Source organism: Lates calcarifer, linkage group LG17 (genome assembly GCF_001640805.2).
Source record: "Lates calcarifer isolate ASB-BC8 linkage group LG17, TLL_Latcal_v3, whole genome shotgun sequence".
Classification (NCBI taxonomy): domain Eukaryota; kingdom Metazoa; phylum Chordata; class Actinopteri; family Centropomidae; genus Lates; species Lates calcarifer.
The window spans coordinates 8,536,175-8,557,001 of NC_066849.1; the positions used below are offsets into that span (position 1 = coordinate 8,536,175).

Consider the following 20,827-nt stretch of genomic DNA (forward strand, 5'->3'; position numbering starts at 1 on the left):
TGTCTTTGGTATAACAGCCGACAACATTTGAATCTCAACAAAGGTCCCACCTACACAAAGAGAAAAGGTTGGAAACACTAGTTTAACCTTTAACAGTATCTTGTGTCGTATATATACATATTTTTTTTTACTGTAAAATCTTATTCTAAAAATCTACAGCTTTCAGATAAATGTGGTGTAAAACTGACAATATTTAATTAAATATAATGGAGTCTAAGTAAAAAGTACCATAAAATGGAAATATTCAAATAAAGTACACAAGCCTCAAAATAGTAGAACTTTGTATTCAGTTACTTTCCACCACTGTATTGTAAAAACATCAGCCCTTAAAATCCTGGACTTATTTTCATCATTGTCACACCAACATTCATCATATGAACACCTTTTTTGAGAGGTGCCTTTATTTTGAAACAAAATTCTTTCAAAAGTGGCTGTTTAACACCTTTTTTAAATTTTCAATCTAGTGGGATGTGTAAAAGAGCTGAATGCACGTACTCGTACCGTTTTTAATATCCAAGGACTTTACAAGCGTCGTTGCTAAATAGCAACAATTCACATGCTGCAAATGAGGACATTGCACTTCATAAGCATGTCTCGTGTCTGCGTTCTGAGGAGTTTTTCCTGAATGGCATGCCATATGACGCCACTTCCACTCTTTGGCAGTGCATCGGCCCGCAATCAGCGACTGTTAAAAAGTTACAAAACTGAACCAGAAGTCGAACCAGAGGGGAGAGCAGCATCTGGCACTGTCCTGTGTCTGTTGGAATGATAGATACACAGAGTGAGGCAGAGAAAGACAGGTGGATGGGTGGGGGGTGGGGGGCAGTGAACGACATGACATTTTACAGAAGATGATTAGAAGCGTTCTCCTTTATTTAAGACAGAATAAACAGGCAAACAAAGCCTTGAGTTGTTTATCATGAATAACAAGAAAATCTCATGTTTCAAACTATAATTTGATTGGCTGAAAAAAGCAAAAAGCAGAATAATTAAACATAATAAAATATACAAATAAAATGTGTTTGTCAAGAATCCAAAAGTACTGCATGCTGTTGTGTATTGTGAATGTGACACACACAGAGGAAGCTGCATAGATTGATGAACACACACACACCTGCTACAGCAAAATGTGATTACAAAGAAAAGATGTGACAGAAATAGCAAAAAGTGTTGCAAATAGGACTGAACTTATTAGACCTCGGTTGGAAAAGGAGGAAAACACCCTCTTATTTTGAGCAACAGCACCAACCTACACACTCTCCCTCCCTCTCCTTGCCTGTCTCTCTCTCTCTTTCTCTCTCTCTCTCTCCTTCTCTACCCCCACCATATCCTCACCTTTTTTAGGAAGATGATATGGGGGACCCAGATGTTACATTTCACTGGCCAATGGTGAGCAGAGAGGGGCTGGATTGGTGCATACTCCTGATGCCCCTTCTTTTTAAAAACGCCAGAGCTCCTGTCTCCAACTCAGCAACTCAACTCACATGAGAAAGAGCAGCAGCGACGCTCTGATCCACCAGCAGCATCACTCACACCTGAGAGACTGAAGTGGTTACACTCAGCTGTATCTCAACTGTTTTTTCCTCTCTGTCTCTTAAGTTTATGTCAATGCTGTAGAGAAACAAATCTGTAAGTGACAGTGTGGCACCATGCTGGAATTGAATAAGGTGGCACTCCTGCTGTGTTTCCTGGCTTCAGTGGCTCTGGGCCAAGGTAAGTGAAAACTGATCATTTTTATTTGTGCTTTCAAGTGTGAATGCCAGCAACAGCACAATAACAGGGAAATACTGTAAAAGAAGAGTTTCCAACAAAAAGATACATGAAAGAGAACCAATTGTAAGATACATTTTGTATTGAGGTGGACTATTTTTAATCTGTCTTGTCATTTTTGGTAATCACAACTGTAAAAACAGAGGGTCAGTGTATGAGTACTCGCACATGTGCACTATAACTGACAGAACTGTGGAGTTTTCTAAGTTGACGGCATTTCCCTAAGGATGTCAGGAATAGCAGGGCTGGTGGAGAAATGTCTGGTGGTGAGCTCATATGATAAGGTTGTGTGTCTTTGTGTGTGTGTGTTATTTTATAGACCACCTCAGCAGCTCCTAATCTCTGATATTAAGTCACCAGCGCGTTTCACCACCAGGCGAATCAACAACACGTGGTGATAGAGGAGGAGGTTAACAGGAGGGAGAGGAGGGGGCCATATTCAGCCTGTGGTGTAGTTTAATCAAAGAAAAAAACTCTGTTGGTGACAGAAAAAGTGCTGTTGATGACAAAAGATTCTGGAGCGCACACTTTGTTTCCAAAATGACAGGCTGCAGTGCAGTAGCTGCCATTATCAGCAAACAGAAGGCCTGCCTTTGCAGTCTCAACGCAGCTTAAGTGCTCCGCTGACTTTAATGAACTGACAAAGAGCCAATTCTTACATTTTTCATTATTGTTTGATTCTACCTTTTTATTGTTGTGGACTGTCAACTACATACAAACATAAGGCCCTTGTCCTGTCTCTCCCATATTGCAGCTTCCTCCCCCAAAATTTCATTTTTATCATCCTTTGAAAGCTTGCCACTCTTCCTGAATGATACCAGTAGCAGCACTTTTTCCAAAGCTGTCACTTTCTGTCCACCCTACAGCTGTTCTCTATTAGAAAAGAAAAGAAGCTGGCACTTCATAAAAGCAAACAAAAATGAATATACCTTAATGGTCTCCATATCTTGTTGGACTCATATAGGCCTTAGAGTCGTAAATGTCTGAGTCTGTGTGCCATTCACTGATGACTATATTATAAGATTAGATGACAGTTTAATGAGGAAAGAAGGTAAATGTAAGAAAAGTGATTCAGATTGACTCTCACTAAAAAGAGATCACTGCGTCACAGCCAGTGTACGCTGACCTTAGGATGGATTGTAAAATTTTATGCTTTGTGCTGCTCTCCTTTAGTCACTACATCCACATCTTGGGGTAAGGTGGTGCATTTTGTCCTCATTTCACCCTTAAGCGTGGTGCCAGTATTCCCTAAAGATATAAACCCAGTCACCTTGGAAACAAGAAGCAATAATCACAAACCAAGTGACCCACTTTCCCACCTGTTTGGTTTATGCTCAGATGAATGAGAAAATGGAATAAAAAGAGGGATAAAGAGCACAGGTAGAATGACTTTACCAGGCTTCTTTTCCCCCCGTCAAATTGGCCAGCTTGTCACTCTTTCCTTTTCCCTTTTTGACAGCCCACCCAGCCCCCCTCACTGCATTCACTCCACCACTAATATAATGAGTGTATGTCTCCATCTGCCTATTTGTCTTTGTCTGTTCACCTTTTGTTTCTGATCTTGATCTCTCTCAGGTATTTCTCCACAAATACTTTTCCCACTTTTCTCCCTTCTGCCTCTCTCTCACTCTATCAAACTCTCTCCTCTGCCTTTCTCCACCTATTTCTCTCTGCCCTTCTCCATCAAACGCTCTCTCTTCGCCTTGTTCTCTGTCACTCTCTCCATACACCTTAGAGCTCCCAGATTTATGAGCTGTTTTCCTATTTGAAGACGGCAGCTGTTGCTGAATGCCCGTTATAACTCAGAGGGGAACACTGCGGCATAACCGCCTCTTAGCATAAGTCCAGCTCCTTGGCTTTTTTAAGTTACTGTAATCAGGCCTGTTAACAGTATGGTGCATTACCAGAGACTTCCAATTTTCTCTTCTCTTGTTGCATAATATTCAGGCAAAACTAGGTGGTGTATGTGAGCAGCTGGAGGACTGCTGTGAGTGAGACACAGCGGCTAGTCCTCCAGATGCTGACCACTGTCTGCTCCAAACACAGAGCTGTCTGGCCAGCTGACTTTAATGACTAAGACAGGGATTACAATGGATCAAAGGAAAAGGCGTAAATTCCCATTAATGGCAACCTCGAAGCTGTTCTTTTCTTTTCTTCTCCCTGTGTATTTATGTGTACATGCATATGTGGATATGCCAAGATATTATTTATTGCAGGACTAATCAGCTGCTTTCAATTGAGCTATTTCCAGTGCCTGGCTCCATACCTGTGCACAGGTGTCTGAGGTTCAAGCAAGGACTCCCAGGTATTTTTACTGCTAAAATTCAACACTGCCCAATTGGGTTTTTAAAAGCATCAGGGAGAAAATAACTGAGAACACAAAATCTTTGTTATACCTTTCTAAATCCCTAAATCATGTGGTCGATTTGCATCATTAGTTCATGTCAGGCACAAAATAGCTGATTTTAATGAGCTGCAGATGTTTTAGGAATCAGACATGGGTTTTTGAAAATAAGGAGAAATCGGGGTAAAGAGAGAGATGGACGTAGAGAGAAAGAGCAGACTCCTCTGAAACCACAAACACCTCAGCTAAGAAGGTCGCCAAACACATAAACAGCTTCCACATGACATGGCAAACAGATCATCACATACACAGGCCCACACACAAAAACTCATACTCTCATGAATCCTCTGGTTAAGCTAAATTTAACCAGGGCAAGACATCTGTGACAGATGCTTCAGCACACACTCCCGATCTTGCTCTTCTGTAGATTCATCGGCAAATATTGTACTACCATGTTCTATTAAGGAGCTTAACTTTGTCCAAAAGCTTACATAACATGGAAAGGGGGTTGGTATTTTCAAGTCGTCTCCTGCTTGTAAGGATCTGGAATATAATAAAGAGGATCCAGACCTTCTCTTTAAGCCCTGTCTCTCTGCCAACATACATCTGGCACAACCATACTTCACTAAGCTGACTGAAGCCATTCTGGGTGCAACTTCACAAAGTTCTGCATTTTCCTCCCTCTACCTCTCTTTGGCAGCTTTGTATAATATTCTGGTGAAGGCAGAAGACTCCCACTCAGAGAGTGAAGGAGAGAAATAGGCTGTTCTTTGCAAAGGCACTGTTGATTATTATTAGAAGGTTTGCCTTCCTAGCTATTAGTACACTGGCTGTATTTTGGAAAGAGCCACTGTGACGTAAATCGTTAAATCCAAAGCTAGTCCTCTAAAATAAGACTTGCAGTTGTCACAACAAGCTCAGGGTGGGTAAAAATGACAACGACTGCAATGCAGGATAAAAAGTAATCCAGTAGCTATGTTTCAGGCATGTAACTGACATAGTCTGGAATTCAGGTGCTTGCCATGTGGCTATATGTGGACCTAGATGCTAACCACCCTGCAGATACAAGTCTTCTGTTATATACTGGTGCCGCTAAAACATATCTTGTTACCTGGATGGCCGTGGTTTACAAGGGTCATGATGAGGCTGGCTGAGGTTTATGATAACAGTCAAGTGGCAGAGTTCATGTTAAAGGTAAAACTGAAAGAGAACTGAAACAACATATGTCAAAGTGACAAAGCCCACTATTGACCATAGGGATTATGATGGGGCAAAGAAGGAAGTGAAATGAAGCTATTGCAGAACAACAAATAAGAGGAGGTCATGGTGGATGGTTGGATCAACAAAACATCGAACACAAGAGACTACAGTTTCTTTCCCATTTAATAAGAGTCTAGATTGGATTTTTATAGCATAACTATGACTTTCACAAAGTATCATTTTACTCCAAATTATTATTACTCCAAATAATTATTTACTACAAATCCTCCAGTATTTGTCCATTCCCTCAAAAGGGACACATAAAGGTGTTTCCTGGCCCATTTTGACAGGACAACATCATTTGCCTCTTCCTTTGAAAACCACTACAAATCACTGAAAAATAGATATGTTTTAACAATGTGACAAACTGTGGTTAAGGATTTGGGCTAAAATAAGTACTTTGTTAAGGTCAGGGCACCTTTCTCATCAGGATTACTGTACTGAAAAGATGGTTAAAGGAGCCATTTTGCTATTGCTACATAGCCAATGTTGGCATTAAAAGCTGTTTACTTATTAGCCTAGAAGAAATGCTCCGAGCTCAGCATCAAACCTCATTCATTCATTTGCCAAGACCTGTCTCCAGCAGTGGATAGCAACACCAATGTTAACTATTGTTTTGCCTCTATTTCTTCTACTTAAGGTAGCATGCTAACTGGCTAGCCCATCTTGTCACTTTCTGACAGAGACTGACTGTATATTGTCCGGACTGCCCTGTAGCAGTAGCGCTGCCCAGAGATGTATTCTAACCTCTTGTTTTGTAAAAGCAACAATGGCTGAAGCTCTTGGCAAGCAACCATCACCAACACTTGTTCCTGGCACTAGGAAAATACGTTTGACAGCAGAGTCCCTTTCAATTTAGGGAACAATCATGGTCATAAAAAAACAATCATTGACACGGACTTATGGTTTGAAATGGGAAAAGAATACTGGATCACATGTTAAAGTCTGATTGTCAGCTGACTTCTTGTTTTGCTCTTGTCATAATACTATGGCCACTAGAGGGCTTTGTCACTTCGATATAAACATACATGGGGCACTGATGGAAACTTCCTCAGACAGTCTCTTATTTTAACCCAAACCTGGGACTTTACCTAAACCTAGACACATTGTTTTGGTGTCTACACCTAAATTAACCTTAAACATAGCTTTGTCACATTAGATTAGATTAGACTTGTAAGGGTTTGTACGGGTTGTGGAAGACCCAGACAAATAATATCAACCTGTGTGTCAGATCAGGAAACAATCCCAGTGTTTTGTTCTAGAGGGCGTGAACACATGATGTACTTTGTTGTTTAATTTGGACTTCTTGCTTCTATGAAAAGTCAAAGCTGTAAAGAGATTTGTGTGAGCAAAGCAAAACCAAAGAGAACAAGGACAAACAAGATATACTGTACCAGTGGGGCACTTAAGGATGTTTTTTTTAGAAGAGGAAATCATAAGTTCTAACCTTGCTCCCTCTGGCTAGAAAAACGTGTGTTACTTGCTCTCTCGATGAGGTAAATCCACTCACATTCCAGCCGCATGAGGCAGTGCCCCAATAAAGTTTTAAAATTCAGTGTGTTAACATGCCACTCAAAAGCACAATAAGCTCTGTGAATTGTGCCACGGGAGCCGAGCCAGTTCATACCTGCCACAAGAGAGGTCACTACCCTAACATTTGCCCTCTGCTGTGGCTAATCTTGGTTTCCTCTTTTTAACTTTCTACCACCATTAGTCACCCCATAAAGCTCTAAGAATCGTTTGCTATTTCACTTTCATTATTGAACATCTTGAAATGATAATCAGGAGCCAAATTGCTCCGCTGTGAATTCCCTTTGTTTTGGTGTGAGTGAGGAGTGAATATTATGTAACAAAAGTAGAAAAAGCGCTCTGTGACTACTTAGCACTTCAGAGGAAGGAATGCACTTAATTTGCCACAAGTTTGGAACTAAATGTTAATTAAGTGAGACAAAAAGCTTGTTTCCGTACCCCTGCTGTACACTTTCTCTAAGAAAAGTTTTACTTTGCACTTTGCACGGACAAACTCAGACTGTAAACTGCTGTTGTGAAATCAACAAATTAGTGTCATATTAACATAAAGCTCTCTTTCAATCGCATTGAAAATGTCATCAGCACAGACAGGAGACAAAGAATACTGGAAATTTGGTTTAATTTACTAAACTACTGCAAGTGGAGCCACATCTGCCCAGCAGATCAGTGTGAAAGCATTTGCTTCTGTTTATTCAGTCATTCTACGGTATCAGAAAGACAAAGCTGATATGGAAACCTGTCAATGGTTTTTAAAGCCAGGGGCATAAAAAAACATTCATGAAGGTCAGCTGACTATCTACATTACCCTAAAACCTATGTAATACATTTTTGGACCATGAATCTTTGTTCTACTGAGCTACCATGCTTCTTTTGCTAAATCGATCAAAAACGTTGAGGGCCAAAAAGAAATGTGCTGGCATGACAATAAAGACTTGAAGTGAGCTGTAAAACCAGCAGGGACTGGGATCGATACTAGCCTTTGTGCCGGGAGTCTCTGCTCATAAACTCAGCAGTGTCTCTACAAAAGTGCTAAGTGCTTGCACATATTATACACACATACCCACAGATGCACACACACACACACACACACACACAAGGCTACATAGACTGCTTTTTGTTTCTGTCACGGACCATGGCATTTATTTTTTCCCTGCACAGACCAAGTGAAACTCGGAGATGAAATGTCATGCAAACAACTGACGTTTTCGAAAAACATAAAAAATTAGCACCGTAGGAAAATGAATCATTACACTTCAAAGCATGAGGGAGAACACGTCACGGTGCATGTTTAATACATTGAAGAGCCAAATTTACAATGAATACCAGGTTGAATATCTTTCTCTTTTTAATGAGGCAACATTTGCTTTCATCCTACACTCTCTGTTGTGCTGTTGTATGTGCATGATGATGTAAGAATGATTCAGTCATAAAGGCATGATGTGTGTGTGCGGGGTATGTGTATACATTATATCATTAAGATCAAAAAAGAAATCGGTAAAAAACTGCTGCACAAAAGCGTGTGTGTGTGTGTGTGTGTGCTGTGTGAGAGCTGATGGAGCAAGTAAAAGTGAAGTCTTCTGGCTTGGCTGCTGCTTAACAGATGACTCTGCATGCACTGATTTGTCTCAGCTGGAGCTTGATTAGCATCCTCAACAGCGGCTGCTTGTTGATGGATCAAGAGGAGAAGGGAGGATGGGAGGAGGACAAGCAGAGACAACAAGCTGATGGATGAAAAGACATGACAAATAGCATGGGGGAGATGATGGATGGAGAGGATGTTCCTAAGTTTTAATGAAGAGGGGCGGGGGTGTCGCTGAAGCAGGAGGAGCAGCAGAGTGAAAAGTCTACAGCCAGAGATAGAGAGGGAGCAGATAGAGGAGGATGACTGAGAGGGGAAACAGGGAGAAGGAAGAGCAGATGAAAACAGAGAAATTAGAAAGATGAAAGAAAGAAGACAGGAGAAAAGAAGCTATATGCTACCGTTTTTTTTTTAACCCCAGCAGTGTAGTTATTGTTTTAGCCCATAAAAAACCCACCGAGGCCTGTGACTAAACTGCACAGTGGAAAAAATGGAGAAAGTAAAGAGTAAAGGGCAGAGGAAAGGCGTGCAATTAGAAGAGGCTTCTTGCCATGAAGAGAGAAAGAGCAAACATGCTCACTGTGTATGTGTGTGTGTGTGTGTGTGTGTGTGTGTGTGGAGAGAAAGACACACACATTGTAAACTGTAACATTCAGTAAACCTATATCAGACTGGTGTATTAGAGTGCATTAGTTTTACCTAATAAACTCAGTGTGTAATGATGTACTTTGTTAGATCAGTTGAACTGAAACTCTAGAGTTAGGTTTCTTAGAGCATAATGGGAGAAATGTATAAATTCAATTGAATAAGTCTATTTGATTTTTGTGTCACATCCAGTTGTTTCTCTTCCTGTTTGCAGGGTCTGTGAGGATCAGGAGCCAGTCAGACAGGGGCAGGAGAGTGGCACTCAACTCATTCACTGACACACAGACAACAGGTACTGAACCCAACAGTGATACTGACAGCTGATTCTATGGCAGAGTTTTTCATACTGTGAGAGTTGAAGGAGAGGGCAGTTGGAGAGATGTGAAGCAACGATACTGCATGTGGTGAAAGGGACAAGTCTGTGCCAGTGCTCTAAAAACAACATGAAGTCAGTGGTCACAGTGGCTGTGACACACAGCTCATGGTGGCATAAGGTACTTTAAAACCCTTTACCACAATTTGTGTCAACAATTGCACTCATCCCTGGAGTCTTAATTCAATTAAATCCAAACACACAAATATGATACACATATTTTTAGATTCTGTTTGACGTACACTTTCGGAGGATAACATTGACTCTGATGTCCATCTTGAAAAAATGTCCAAAAATCGTGGAAAACAAACATGTCTTATAGATCCAGAACTTTCCTGAGAATCACTACTTTTTATGTTTTTTTTTTCAGCGTGAAAAGTAATTGAGTGATGTGTCTAGCATCCAGTAGTACTTTTGAAACAGGAGCTGCTAATTAACTAACTTACTTTTATTGCTGTCAAACTGCCAAAAATATAAACATACACATAAGGCAAAAACGGGCTCAATTTGTAGAATGCAGCTTACTCTATGAACGTAATACTGCCTGCTCCAGCTTTGTAGCTCTAAAACCTAGAGTGCTTATCCCTGAAATGAAAATACAGCAAAGAGTTATTATATACATTAATATGTGAATGAGAGGTGTTTAGGGAGACATGGTTGTCTCAGGTTTGTCTGAGGGGGGAACACATCATACTTTGAAAACCTTATCCACAAATTACTGTACATTGTTATTCACTACCCCTTCTCTAATCCACATAGTGGACAGTGCAAACCTAAGACCTTCTTGTAGTAAAGACAGGCTGAAATGTTTTTCACCTTGCTTTCTTAGCTCAGAAGATACAGTACGTTCTGTCCATCCAAGTGAGCGTTCTGTGTGCCGTAATGCAACAGCCACAGAAAAAGGAAATTAAGTGTTTTGTCATTGTGGGGTTGAAAAGCATAAAGTTTTGATGACTTATTAATTTTTAATTGAACAAAAAAAGCACCAGTATTAGTCTGAATCCAGAGTTCTGTCTACAGCACATATCCTCTCGATCATCTCCTATATTTCACCAAGGGACTAAATCAAAGTGAAGTAATGCATTACTCTGTGATTGAAAAATACTCCCTCTGTATGTTTTTGTCTTTTATTTTTAATTACTCATATTTCTCCTGAGGAAGTACTCAGGTTTCAGAACATGCAGCAGACTAAAAAACTAGACGATATGCCTCATCAGTCAAGCCAGGGTGTTTGGAAAGAACCTGGACAATGCAAAGCTCCCTGGGGTGTATGAAGTCAGATTCAAATGGCAGTAGCAGACCTCCTCTTAAAGTTTGTAACCTATCCCTGCTGTTTTCCCCCCTGCTCCCTTTGTTTTGGTTCTGACCCATGTCTCCCCTCCATATAAGACCAGCTCCAACCCACCCCCCCAAACCCTCTTTCATTATTCCTGGATCATGTGCTGAATTGTTTTCTTCCTCTCTGGCTTTTTTTTTGTGCATTCTATTCTTTTGGTTTCCATCCATGTCTACCCTCAATGTGCCTCCAGGCGTGACAGAGTGGACGTCTTGGTTCAACATTGACCATCCTGGGGGGAATGGAGACTACGAGCGCCTGGAGGCAATCCGTTTCTATTACAGAGAGAGAGTTTGTGCACGGCCCACGGCTATGGAGGCTCGCACTACTGATTGGGTGGCGGCGGCAGACACAGGGGAAGTGGTCCACTCCAGTCTGGAAAAGGGCTTCTGGTGTATCAACAAGGAACAGCCCCACGGCCGCATCTGCTCCAACTACCATGTCCGCTTTCAGTGTCCCCCAGGTAGCTGTGATGACAGCCGCTCAGAGCTGTGCAAGCTTTCACTTCACAGATATGAACATGCAGGCAAACACGTGCATGAATACACATTTCAAAAGCTTGTAAGCGCTGAACAAGCTTCTTGCCAAAAGCGGCACATGATGCAGCTTTGCTCAGGATGTCACACTCTGTTCTTCAATTTGTGTATTTAGTACAGAGCTATTGGACTGACTGGACTGAGTGGGGTCCTTGTTCAACCACGGCATGTAACGACGTAGGCATCCAGGTCCGCCAGAGGAAATGTGTCAGTACTCAGCCCACACCTCTCCTGTTGGTGCCAGCATGCCAAGGCCGCCATTCAGAGAGGAGGGAGTGCTCCACCCCTCCATGTACAGGTGAGAATCCACCCCTCTAGCAAACAAGCAGTTTGTGACCCTTGTTCAAAGGACAAAGGTTCAAACTCCCATATCAGCATGCATCTTTGCAGCTTGCTGACATGAGACAGATAATACTCAAACTTCAAACTCAACTGACTACACTGAATCATCATGTCACTGAAACTTTAGCTTTTAACAGCAGAGCTCCCCTTAATAATGGTTAAGAGCGTCACGACAGTCACTGTGTTACTTTTTTTTGTCAAAATCCCACTGAAGGATTGCAAAAGCAACAGAAACAAGCCACAGAAATAAAGATGATACCTATATTTCAAACTATTGGCTTCTGAGCCATAAACCTTATAAATGGAGTTTGTATAGATTTTCAATGAACTGAACGCAACAGCCTGAATTAGCGCAAGACAAATGAATGACCATTAGAATGCACTTAAATGTTAAGTAATTGCATCTTTGACCATGACCTCTGACCTCTCTTGCAAAGGGTTAATACAGAGGCAAATATATCTTATTTCTTTGTACAGCTATATACAACAAATCTAGTACATTGTAATGTAAGTGTTATCCTTTTGAATGAAATGTCTTGCTTGTATAAAATGCAGACGTGAATTTAAACTGGAATCAACTTTCCCTTTTTATTATGGTTACAGCTGAGATTGTTCTATCAGTAACTCCAGTCTTTCTATTGATTCTGACAAAATGTGTGTGTGGTGTTTTCTGTTGTGTTTTCAGGCAGCACCCTCCAGAGCAAAACTTGTCCTGCTGAAAAGAAATTTGTAACCATAAATTCAAGTGCTCCTGGCTGAATTACTTGTAATCAGCAGTCTTTCAGTTTCAGTTATTTCATCAGCTTTCTTTTAAAAAAAATGTTTTTATGCCCACAATACTGTATAACTATACCATTTAATAACCCATTCATTGTCTTGTGTAAACAGGGTGCCTATGCACAAGAGAAAAAAAAAGTGTGAATGATTGAGTTAATTAAGAGATTGATCAGGAATTTAACATAAACTATTGATATGAATTATGTGTTTATTTTCAAACTCGCATCATCCCTGGCTCTCCATTTGATCAGCCAAGTGGAGTCCGTGGGGTCGGTGGGGGGCATGTTCAGTGACCTGTGGCGGAGGACGCAGGATTAGGAGGAGGACCTGTGTGAGGACCTCAGTGACAGTGCAGTGTACCGGACGGCCTGTTGAAATACAGAAGTGTGGGAAGAGTCCTTGTCCAGGTATGATGTAGTATATTATGAAAATGTCTGTCTTCATAGAGGTGTCTTTAGCCATCTTTGCTGACATCTCTGTGTCTTTTTCCAAACAGTCAAATGTCAGCGTGTGTGCACCGAGGGTCGTCCCAGTGATGACTGCAGCCGCTGCGTGTGTGACGGCCATGTGCTACATGGAGAGGTCCACAGTGTGACTGGTGTCCCTGTGGCGGGAGCGTGGGTGGCACTGGCCAGCCAGCCCAAGGTTGTCCGAGCCCGTACGGATGCCAAAGGTCAGTTTAGGCTCACAGAGGTCTGCTCCTCCAGCTCAACCTTGATCATCATCAGGAAGGAGAAATTTGCCCCGATCACTGTCTCCACCTTCAGTAACACCACAGGGTTGTCCTGGGTGCAGGCCATCCTCAAATCAGCTGGTGAGTGCCGATACATAAAAGTTCAGTTATTAGATACTGCTGACCTATTCTTGAACGAGCTATTACTATAAGAACCAATAAATCATATTCTCTCCTGTAGAAATTAGGAATTTGACAAAACTATGATGTAAACAGTCTGGTCTATTGTAAGACTTTACACAGTCTGGAGCACTTATTTGGTTGCATGGAAACCAAATAAAAATAGACCCATGCTTTTGAAATAATTTTTCATCAGCATAGAGACCAATGCAAGAATAAAGTGTAATGTTTGGCTGAGTTTTATGAGGTCTCAATCCTCTGCAGCACCATTCACAAGTCAGAGTGAGGTCTTGAGGGTTTGCTCCTTTCTGTCTTCCACAGAAAAGCCGTACATTGTAAAGCACCCAGAGGACAAAGTGCGTTATGAAGGAGGACGGGTGCTGTTTTGCTGCAAGGCAACGGGATCACCAACACCTGACAAATACTACTGGTGAGATGAATGGGACATTATTAATCATAGTGCAACACACAGAAATAGCTAGAATCTGAGAGGTTATTTTTCTATATGGGGGAATTTATATGTGGAAACTCCCTTATCAAGACACTTATGGAAACTGTTTATTTTCTTATTAAGGCAGTTACTTCAAACTTTGTTTTGGTGTCCAAATGGTCCTGAGAAAAATAGTTGTCTATTTAGCTGCTAAATACTTCCCAATGTTCACCAGCAAGAGGCTTACTCCCATCCCATCTAAAGCAAGCAATTATAGTAATGACAGCGGTGAGAGTGAACCAAAACAGTGAAGCTGTGGGCTATTCATCCAAAACAGTGATTCAAAAGTCACTCTATTTACACTGTAATTGCTCTGTAAAGCTGAGGGGAACTGCGGGTGATGATTCTCTGTGGTTTCATCAGTAGCTTTTTCACATTACATGAAGTCTTTTGATCGATTGATAAATTACTAGTTAGTGCAGTTTTCAATATAAAAACGATTTACACCCATTACACATTTAAATATATGTTATGCATCTCTATAAACATTTAAAAAATAATTCAAATAAAAGTTTTTTATTTATTAATTTCTGTCACTACTTTTCAAGGTACCACAACGGGACTCTGCTGGACAGGAAAGTGTACAAGTATGAGGAGGACCTTGTACTGCGGGACCTGAAGCTGGAGCAGGCAGGACAGTATTACTGCAAAACCAGCAGCCCTGCAGGCAGCATCAAGTCCTCTCCAGCCTCTCTCACTGTAATTGGTATGTATAATATAGAATGTCTGACTGAGAAAGTATCTGAACACAAGTGTAGGTTTCTCCCGTCACAGGACCCCAATCAAATGGTTAAAAATACATAAGACTTACCACATTAATCTGCTGGTTTGGAAGCAGATGTGATGACATAAAGTCATGCTGAAAACAAATTTCTCAGAGTCAATAAGATACAAAAACTCCTTTCTTGTAAATGTCACAGTGATGTTATGTAAACAGTAATTCATCACCATCAGCCACAAGAGAAAATAATTTACTATGATGATAGCAAGCAGCACAGCAGGGATTATATCTTGGGATGGCTGCTATCCCAGTGTGTTTGACAATGATATATTTAGTCAAAGTTCTACACAGATTCAAATAAAACCACTGACAAAAAACAAATGACTGCAATTCATTTCACTGTATAAAGAGCAGCTGCCTCTGAGATTGAATACAGGCTTAAAGTGGAATGTCAGCGCTGAGCTCCAACTAAGTCATCCACGGACCATGTCCATACATTAAGAGGATTCAAACAAAACCACAGGGTCCCACAACTGAGGGAGACAGAAAAGTCAGTTAACTGACAATCTGTCACTGGAAAAAATAACATTACATACAAAGAACATTGGAAAATAAAAACATCAGGGATCACACAATCTGGCTATGCTTGGAGGAGCATGTTTTTATTATGTTTATATTGGTTGAAGCTACAGCTTTCTAAACAAGGGGTTGCGTATTGTGTGAGATGGTTTTGGACACTGTAAAAACTCAAAACCAGTTTCTCCGGAAAACCCAGTGTGAAATCTAAGATTGTCAATAAAAACTGTTTCTTTTCTCTCTCAGAGTCAGACAAGTAGTGTTTCCACATCCCTGTGGAAGAGTTACATGGTGCTTATATCCTCCAGGTGCTTGTTAGCAAAGACACAGGATTAACAAACAGGGTTTTCATGGAAGAGTGCTAAAGCAATCTATTCCAGGCAAATCCCTGCACTCCAAAAGTCATTATGGCAGGAGACACAGTATGTGTGCAGGACAACACCTGTGTGTCAGAATTACAAACATGCCCTACTCCTTCACCCTGATACACTTTCTTTTCACATTTTCCATTAAGCAGAAGTTTAATTTGATTTCCCATAAAATGTGTTCACTACAGTTCATTCAGGGGAATTGAAGTTACATAATTCATTATCAAAGGAAACTCAAAGTTCCTGTTAAAGCCATCAGCAGTACATTAACAATATTTCATTTGCATCACACTGCTCCATGAGTCTGCAGTTATCAACTTACTCTGAAGATGGGGAGTTTAACAAGGATACCTGACTATAAGCTCAACCATTATATCATGCACATTAATTCTGCCAATGTCTGGGTGAACAGTTATTCTTTCTTTCCAGTTCCCATCTGGATGGTTGGTAAATAAATGTTCTCTTCAGCTTCATGTCTAATTACCCTTTCATGCACATTTCACTGTCCAACTTGGCTACTCATACTTACTTTCAAGCCATGCAGTCATTCTGTGTGTGTGTGTGTCCATGTGTGAAATCAGAAAGGCAGAAATAATATTTTTAAATGCTCTGCTTGCAAGTTCCAATTTATTTACTATACACACTCATGCATTGTTATACAATTACCTAGCACCTGGTAATTTTATAATTAAAAGCTTAATAGATTTGACAGGCTGCCAAGAATAGGTGGGGCATCTTTGAAAGCAGAGCATAACCTTCTAGCACTTACCTGGTCGCTGGCAGAATTAGGGTTAGGGGTTGGGATTTGGGATAGGGTCAGGGGTTGGGGGTTAAGGGGTTAAACAGCCTTGCTAAACTTGTTATGTCTTCAACATGGGAAATCTGCTTAAACCAAAGCAGCAGAAAAATGACACTTCACAGCAGTCATTTGTGCAGTTTTATTTGCAGAAAAAGTAACTTTTCATGTTTTATGTATATCAGATGACTAATTAAACATGTGCTAAATCAACTCTAGCTCAATGTAATTTATCATCTAATTTACAGCAAAAGGAACACCAGCATGCAATTCCACCCCTGAGGTGCACCTCATCAGACTGCCGATGGACTGTGTTCAACCTGGGACTACCTCCAAGTACTACAATGCTGGCCGCTGCCCTCACAACAAATGTGCCGGCTCCCTAGACTTTGATATGCGCTGCAGAGATGGAGCAGGATTTTGTTGTGGGGTTCAAAATATGGAAAGTCAAATCATTGACTGTGGGAGCTACAGCCTCCCTATTCGCGCTGTGACACAGTGCAGCTGTCAGAAGTGCGTGCAGCCGACTGTGCTAGTTCGTGGTAGAGTGGTCACAGCTGACAACGATGAGCCTCTGCGTTTTGGGCACATCTATATTGGTAAGGAGAGGGTGGGCACCACTGGATACCAAGGAGGCTTCACATTACAAATTACTCCTGATACACAGAGATTAGTGGTAAATTTTGTTGACCCCACTCAGAAGTTTCTTGACACTCCAAAGGTGTTCATCTTTGACAAGAAAGGTGGATCCATCTACCATGATGTGAAGGTGATGAGAAAGCAGACACCTGTTGATATCAATGCAGGAGAGACCAACTCTATTAGCCTAGGAGAGATTAAAGGTGAAGACCCCATAGGGCAGCTGGTTATTCCTCCCAATTCCTTCCATAAGGACAATGGAGAGATCTATGAGGGGACTGTAAAAGCCAGTGTCACGTTCATCGACCCAAGAAACATCACCACAGCTGCTGCAGCACCTGGTGATCTCAACTTTGTGGACGATGAGGGTGACATGCTCCCTTTGAGGACCTATGGCATGTTCTCTGTAGACTTCAGAGATGAGACCAACAAGGAAGTACTTGGAGCTGGAGCAATTCAAGTCCTCCTTGACACACAGCATGTCAAAATGCAAGAGCATATTCCCAAAATGAAACTGTGGTCTTTAAACCCAGACACAGGAGTCTGGGAGGAGGAGAGTGACTTTTCATCCACCACAACTACCAGTGGTCATGGGCGGAGCAAACGAGAGGAGCGCACATTCCTCATAGGTAACATGGAGATCCGAGAACGTAGGCTCTTTAACTTAGATGTTCCTGAAAACAGACGCTGTTATGTCAAAGTCAGGGCTTACATGAGTGACAAGTTCCTTCCAAGTGAACAGCTGGAAGGTGTTGTGATCAGCTTGATAAATTTGGAGCCCAAGCCTGGATATTCATCGAATCCTAGGGCATGGGGCCGCTTCGACAGTGTCATAACTGGACCCAATGGGGCCTGTTTACCAGCTTTCTGTGATGCCCTGAGGCCTGATGCTTACACAGCTTATGTCACTGCAATGATGGGTGGGGAAGAACTCGAGGCAGCTCCTTCCTCCCCCAAGATGAATCCAAACATTATTGGAGTATCTCAGCCATATCTGGATAAAATAGACTACCAGCGCTCAGACCATGAGGATCCAGCCCTGAAGAAAACAGCCTTCAGAATCAACTTGGCAAAGCCAAACCAAAACAACTTTGATGAGACCAATGGGCCAATATATCCATATCAGAATTTAATAGCATGTGAAAATGCCCCTGTTGATGCAAATCATTTCAGATTCTTCAGAGTGGAAAAGGACAAGTACGAATACAATGTTGTTCCCTTTGAGGAGAATGATTTGACGACCTGGACGGGTGATTACCTCTCCTGGTGGCCTAATCCTCAGGAGTTTAGAGCATGCTTCATTAAGGTTAAGATCCATGGACAGAAGGAAGTGATGGTCAGGTCAAGGAATCTGGGAGGAACACACCGAGAAACAAAAGGCAAACTTTATGGCATTAGAGACATTCGCAGCACCCGAGACATGCGAGAGGCCAACACCTCGGCTGCCTGTCTGGAGTTCAAATGCAGTGGCATGTTGTTTGATCAAGCTCAGGTGGACAGATCCCTTATATCAGTCCTTCCACAGGGGAACTGTCGCAGGATTGGCACCAACAGCCTCCTACAAGAGTATCTCATCAAACATCCACCAGTTGCTCAAAACAACGAGTCCCATGCATTCACCATGCTAGCTCCTGTTGATCCTCTGGGACACAACTATGGCATTTATACAGTCACAGACCAGAATCCCAGGGTGGCCAAGGAGATTGCCATTGGGCGCTGCTTTGATGGCACCTCAGATGGGTTCTCCAGGGAGATGAAATCAGACTCTGGAGTGGCACTAACCTTCAGCTGTCCAGAGAGGAAAATTAACAGGGAAAGCCTCTTTCAGCGCCTGCAGACCAACCCAGGTCAGACACTGTCTCAGATGGCGAGAGACATGAGGGAGCTGGAGGGTCTACAGGTGCAGAGATCATCCACCCAGGTGGTGGCCTATCCTTCAGAGCAGCAGGGCAGGACCCAGAATCGCAGAGTCAGCTCTAGAACTAGGAGAAGAATGTCCATGCGCACACAGCAGGACCAATAAAGGTGCCAATAATTAGATTTTTATGAGATCATTTGCTGCATTTTTACACTGGTAGTAATATCAAACTGATTTATATGTTTTCTCTTTTCATTTATAGGTATTCTGTTGAGACTGATATGACAGCATCAAGTCAAGGAAATAAAAGTTGTCCGACTGTTGTTGAGTATGAACTCCCTCTTGACTATGAAAATCACAAAACCAAGGCAGACAGCAATTCAGCAAAATCATCAAGTGTGATTGAAGATATTCATCAGTCTTATACTTGAAGAGATTATACTTGATTTGAAGAGATTTGTATATTCAGTTATTCCTTCCTAAAAGACACGCATCATATGTTTATATGTAACACAGTGACTGGCATTTATTTAATTGGCTTTGGTCTAATTTTATGAATGAATAGACTAAATTGATGGTTGAGAATGTAACTTTTATAGATCTAATTTGTGGCATTCCACTTTACCCATGGTGGGTGTTTTTGCTGACATCTCTCAATGCTTGGGTTGAAACCAAACCTTCAAAAACTATAAATACTATGCCAGGCCCCAAACACTTCATAATTGGCCATTGCTTTCCAATGAACTCATACTTTTCTTCAAGATCAGAATGAAGAAAACATGAGGTCCTGTTGTCTGCAGTAGACACTGAGCCCTTTTTCTACAAACTGGGAAACTCTCTCCACCAATGGGAGGCATACTCTAAAGAGACAGTGGGGTGAGGCATGCCACCCTGGGAACAGAGGATGTTTTCAGTCATAATTCTCAATGTTTTTCAATAACATGCCACTTTGCCAACTGTGATTCAGCCAAATGTCCTCCCACACCTACTTAGAAAGTACAAGACCAAGGCCTTTGCCAAGACAAGCATGGATCTCACTAGTATTAAGAAGTATAAAATCTGGATAATTAGTATCAAGGTATGACATTTACTTTTGTCCTCTACACATTCCAAATTAGTCATCTCCAAACAGATTGTTACTCAAAATGATATATTCATTTTCTCAGAAACTGTTATAGAGGCTTATTCAGGGTCTACATTGACATTGTTTTTGTTGTTGGGTAATGTGTTTGTGAGCTGCCTTTATATCATGAAGTGCAATAACTATGTAGTATAATTTAATTTTCATCAGCATGTGACAAACTATTACAGTGCATGAAAAATGCTGCTGGTGAATGAAACAACAGCTCCTACATGCAGCAGGTAATGTGGTTAAGGTGTTTGTACGAGATCTTGCACAGGATTCATTTTGAGTAATTTTCAGCAAATAATTTAACTGCCATGTAATCATTCTTTGACTTTCTGAACTGTGTAGAATCTATTAACCTTTTCATGCTTTGCTGCATGACTCAGTTGATTTAACTATCTGTGCACAGTAATCTTTTCAACTTCAGAGCACAATCTTGTTAGTGGGAGTTAAAACTCTCAGTGGAGCCTTCTTCCCATTAACAAAACCATCTGCATGATTATTAGCATGAGAGCAATAAGGTATTTATGTTTTCCAAAAAGCCTGTCACTGTGACAGTATGATCAACAATATCAGTAAATTTAAAGTGTACATGTTGAAAAATATTGAGACAGAAACATTCTAAGACTTAAAAGAATAGCAGGTATTTGACTTGAAGTCAGTAATAGGAAGAAACTTTACTGAATGATAAAGGCTCCAAACTTGTTTATCTGCAAAATTGGGCTCTAGCAGACCCATGGGAGAAGTTCTTCAAGCTGAACTAATCCAAAACCAAATCAGGGGGACTGTGGTCCATGGAGGAACTGGGAGAGGCTGACAAGTAAATATAAGCCTGCTGTTAATTAGAAAATAAACTACATATTCTCTTGAGACCTATTAAAACAGTTTAACCCTGACTTTCACAAACA

At 41.3% G+C, this 20,827-nt stretch overlaps 1 protein-coding gene across 1 annotated transcript; it reads left to right on the forward strand.

Moving 5' to 3' along the window:
• Positions 1–1,576: 1,576 nt before the first annotated feature.
• cilp2 (cartilage intermediate layer protein 2) lies at positions 1,577–20,433 on the forward strand. The gene is made up of 10 exons (XM_018670328.2): positions 1,577–1,713; positions 9,343–9,420; positions 11,031–11,300; positions 11,489–11,671; positions 12,744–12,899; positions 12,989–13,306; positions 13,667–13,775; positions 14,384–14,541; positions 16,545–18,960; positions 19,056–20,433. Exons 1-9 carry the CDS (start codon positions 1,650–1,652, stop codon positions 18,956–18,958), a joined length of 3,750 nt encoding a protein of 1,249 aa, XP_018525844.1. The 5' UTR covers positions 1,577–1,649; the 3' UTR covers positions 18,959–18,960; positions 19,056–20,433.
• The last annotated feature ends 394 nt before the right edge of the window (positions 20,434–20,827 follow it).